The 3,918-nt window shown below is 34.6% G+C and overlaps 1 protein-coding gene across 1 annotated transcript; it reads left to right on the top strand.

The window, feature by feature from the left end:
• The first annotated feature begins 833 nt into the window (after nt 1-833).
• On the top strand, nt 834-2,204 carry LOC113279292 (protein FAR1-RELATED SEQUENCE 5-like). The gene is made up of 3 exons (XM_026527992.1): nt 834-1,270; nt 1,383-1,869; nt 2,109-2,204. The coding sequence occupies exons 1-3, from the start codon at nt 834-836 to the stop codon at nt 2,202-2,204; spliced, it is 1,020 nt and encodes a 339-aa protein (XP_026383777.1).
• The last annotated feature ends 1,714 nt before the right edge of the window (nt 2,205-3,918 follow it).

The raw sequence follows: 3,918 nt of genomic DNA, 5'->3' as shown, positions 1-3,918 counted from the left end.
TATTTTCCGTAATTATAATTGTCTTTATTATAATTTAAAGTAAATCACACAAGAGTTAATTCCTATTTACTTGATAAGTGAATCCTATTATGTTTGGTTAAGTCCGAACCTTTTTATCGAGTAAACATACTTCGTTGTTGTATTGTCTCGATCTTGTATCCATAGACGATCACACGAAGTGTAAACCGATTAGTTGTATTGTCTCGACTCAGTCCATAGACAATCACTTTCGGAGAAAGGACTTATAGGTAGGAAAAGTTTTAGATTGAGGTATATTTGGATACCCTCATATTTTCAATTAGGAATCTATTTCCTAAACTAAGAGCATTGCCTTAAACAAAACTCTTCCCTAACTAGGAATTCTGCCTAAACAAGGATTCCTACCTAAAATAGGATTCTTCCCTCAGTTTAGCTTGAGGTTAACTGAGTTCCCTAAAGGAGTACGAATACATCTGTATCAAAGACTAACAAATACAGTATGCATTTTGCTCCATTCACAGGTACGAATCATCATCGCCAATCTATTACATTTGGATTTGCATTATTAGGTGGTGAAACTGACCAACATTTACTTGGTTGTTCGAGACGTGGCTTAAAGCAATGGGAGGTCGTCTCTAATCTCTATACTTACTGACCAAGATCATGCCATGACTAGTGATGTTGCAATTGTGTTCCCCAATACCTGCCATTGTTTTTGCTTGTGGCACATTAAGAAAAAAATTGGGGAGAAACAAAATCATGTATTTTCTAAGAAATCAAAATTCAAAAAAACTGTTAAGGCAGTTACTCGTTTTACATACACAGTTGAGGATTTTGAAAATAAGTGACATTCCATGTTGGTTGATTTTGATTTGACAGAGAATACATGGCTTAATAAATTGTTTGATATTCGTGAGAAATGGATTCCCGTATATAATAGGGGTACCTTCTTTGCTGGAATGAATTCAACACAAAGAAGCGAAAGTATAAATTCTTTCTTTGATGGTTATGTGAACTCTAGAACTTCATTACGCGAGTTTGTGGAAAGTTGTGATCAAGCATTAGAAAGAATGTATGTAAGAGAACGACAGGAAGACTACAAGTCTATCCATATGAAGCGTGTATTTATTTCTCATGATTTATTGGTTAAGCATGCATCAGAAATCTATACTCGTGGTGTTTTTAATAAGGTGCAAGAAGATTTCACCACTACTTTAAAGTACCGGTCACACATACTTGATATTGATGGTGATGAACACATTTACAGAGTCTGCTGGAACGTGGGGAAAAGGTATTACAAGAGTTCACGGTGATGATTAATGAGGTAACTAAAAAGGGCACTTGTAATTGCCATAATTTCGAGTTTGTTGGTCTCCTATGTAGACATTTGCATCATATTTTAGTATTCCGGTTCTATGTTATAGTCCACCTCATTTTATAATGGAAAGATGGACAAAAAGAGCAAATACATCTGAATTTTTTGGATCTGATGATTTGGTTATGAAAGATGATAAAATTGGGATGGAAGCCATGCGGATTAGTCATTATTGTCAACTATTGACAGAGCTAGATTATATGGTGGGTAAATCTTCAAAAGCTTATAAAGTGGCAATGGGTTTCCTTAATCAAGCATTTGAGAAAGTTAGGAAAATTGAAATGGTTGAAGTTGGACAAGAACACGGGAAAAACATGAAAGAAGAGTTATGTGTTAATGTAGAACCATTAATTGTTGATAAGTCATCTACCATCATTGAACTATTAGCCAATGATGAGTCATGTGCTAGTTCTCCTGCAAAGAAGAATTTAGGCAACCCACGCATTTCCAAACTAAAGGTAGGAAATCTGATAAAGATAAGGCAGCTACTGAAGGCAACTCCCGAATTAAGAGTGGTATTAAATCAAAGAAAAAAGATAGAATCTGCAGAACATGTACACTAACTGGTCATGACACTCGCAATTTCCCAACAAAAGAAGTAGCCCAGCAGTTGGGTGTTATGAGTAGCTTAGCTACATAGGTATGTATATCAAAAAAAACTTTTTATACCTTGTTTTTCTTTCATTCAACAGACACTTCTATATTCTGTTTGTGATTTGAATTACAAAATTTTAAAATTTCACTATTATTTCAGGGAGTTGATGTACATGGGCTTACATTTGGCGTACTTTGGAAGGAAAAAAATGCATCAGTGAATGGTTATGTGCTAGAGGGATTTTATTATCAGTGATTTTTTGCAACTGTGATTCTTCTTTTGTATGTTCACACTGTAAAGAACTCGGAGACTGATGTCAGTAAAAATTTTGTATCAAAAAGCCTTGCAACTTCTACAGAAAGCTGAACACTTTGTATCCGCAATCTTGTAATACCAAGTTTCTGTATATAAAGGCTTAACATTTTTTTTTCTTCTGAAGAAGCTATATAAATACTCTTATTAACAACTTCAATATTTTATAACAAAATGGTAATGCATTAAAAATTACATGAAACATGGACTCAAAAGGAAACAAGAAAGCATGAAACATCATTGGTTAATTCTGAAATCACATAATCCTGTAGTGTAAAACTGGTGTCCCCAGTGCTTGCAAGAGCGTTCGCTTCTTTCAGTTCATCTCCTTGAATGCCTGTCATCGCTACTCTCTCCTTGAACGCAGTCGTAGCTGTTTCATCAAATTCAAATCCTTAGAAGTTGTCTTGAGTTAGGAAAGTGGGGTTCTTATCATAATCGAGTTTCTACCAAAGATTTAAAGGAAAAAGAGGTATTAAAAGGAGTCATAACACCACTAACAAACTCCTTATCTATCACCAGAAGACATCCTAAAAAGTGTTTGGTAAAAGTCCAAGCTTCCTGCAATTGTAACAACTACTAGCAACCAAGGATCCAAAAAGACCTCCTGTACTTAGAATAATTACAGGGAAATCAAATCATAAAACTAGATAAAGACAACACAGGAAACAAAAACCAGAACTTATATAATTGTTGCACCTATATCTGACTTCCAGAAGCAAATGAAGGGGGTTATGTACTAATGAAACAAAGTAGATACAAGTTCAATAGATGACTTAACAGGTCAGCCCTGGGAATCAACAGATATAGGTACATATTATAAATATTTATCACCATATTAGTCAGATGCATGTTTTCTCAATTGTTTAAATAACATTTCTAGACTACCCACGCCATTGCAACACTGCAATAAATCTTGATTTCATGAAAAATGCAAGAAATTTGATAAAACCCAAGTGGAAAAATTCAATTGATTATTGACATCATCTCAATTCTCAATCCCCAAATTAAATCCCTAGACATGAAATAATTTGATAATCCAAATAAAGAATTAAATTTACATCATCTCAATCCCCAAATTAAAACCCTAGACATGAAATAATTTGATAACCCATATGAAACACAGATTTGGCTCACCTAACAATCATTTCGAGATTTTAAGACTCTTTATATGTCCATCGATTGATAAACTTTTAATTTCACAGAACAAAAGTAGACATAAAAACCCAAGGTGACCAAACTTGTGGTACAAAAAATCCAACCATATTATTTTCAATGAATAAAAACCATTTGATTAAAAAGTGGCACAAAAACCCCATGTCAAATAATAATGAGTAAATTTAGTTTTTATTATTTTAAAAAAATCCAAACATACCCTTTTTATCTTCATTTCTTCTTCTTCTTCTCTCTTTTCTTTTTTCTTTTTTCTTCCGCCTCATTCTCCCCACCACCACCAGCAACAAATAGCTTCGCGAAAACCAGAAGCAACACCTCCGTTACCACCATCAGCAACACCTTTGTCTCCTCCGTCTCCTCCACGAACAGATCCGTCTCTTTTTCTTCTATTTTGATGTTCAGATCTATCACCTCCTCTTCGTTCCGCACCACCACCAAATCGACGACCATTTCCAAGACCACCATCACCTCCTCCTTAACT

This window comes from Papaver somniferum, chromosome 5 (assembly GCF_003573695.1).
Source record: "Papaver somniferum cultivar HN1 chromosome 5, ASM357369v1, whole genome shotgun sequence".
Lineage (NCBI taxonomy): Eukaryota > Viridiplantae > Streptophyta > Magnoliopsida > Ranunculales > Papaveraceae > Papaver > Papaver somniferum.
This window is presented reverse-complemented; position numbering and strand designations above follow the sequence as displayed.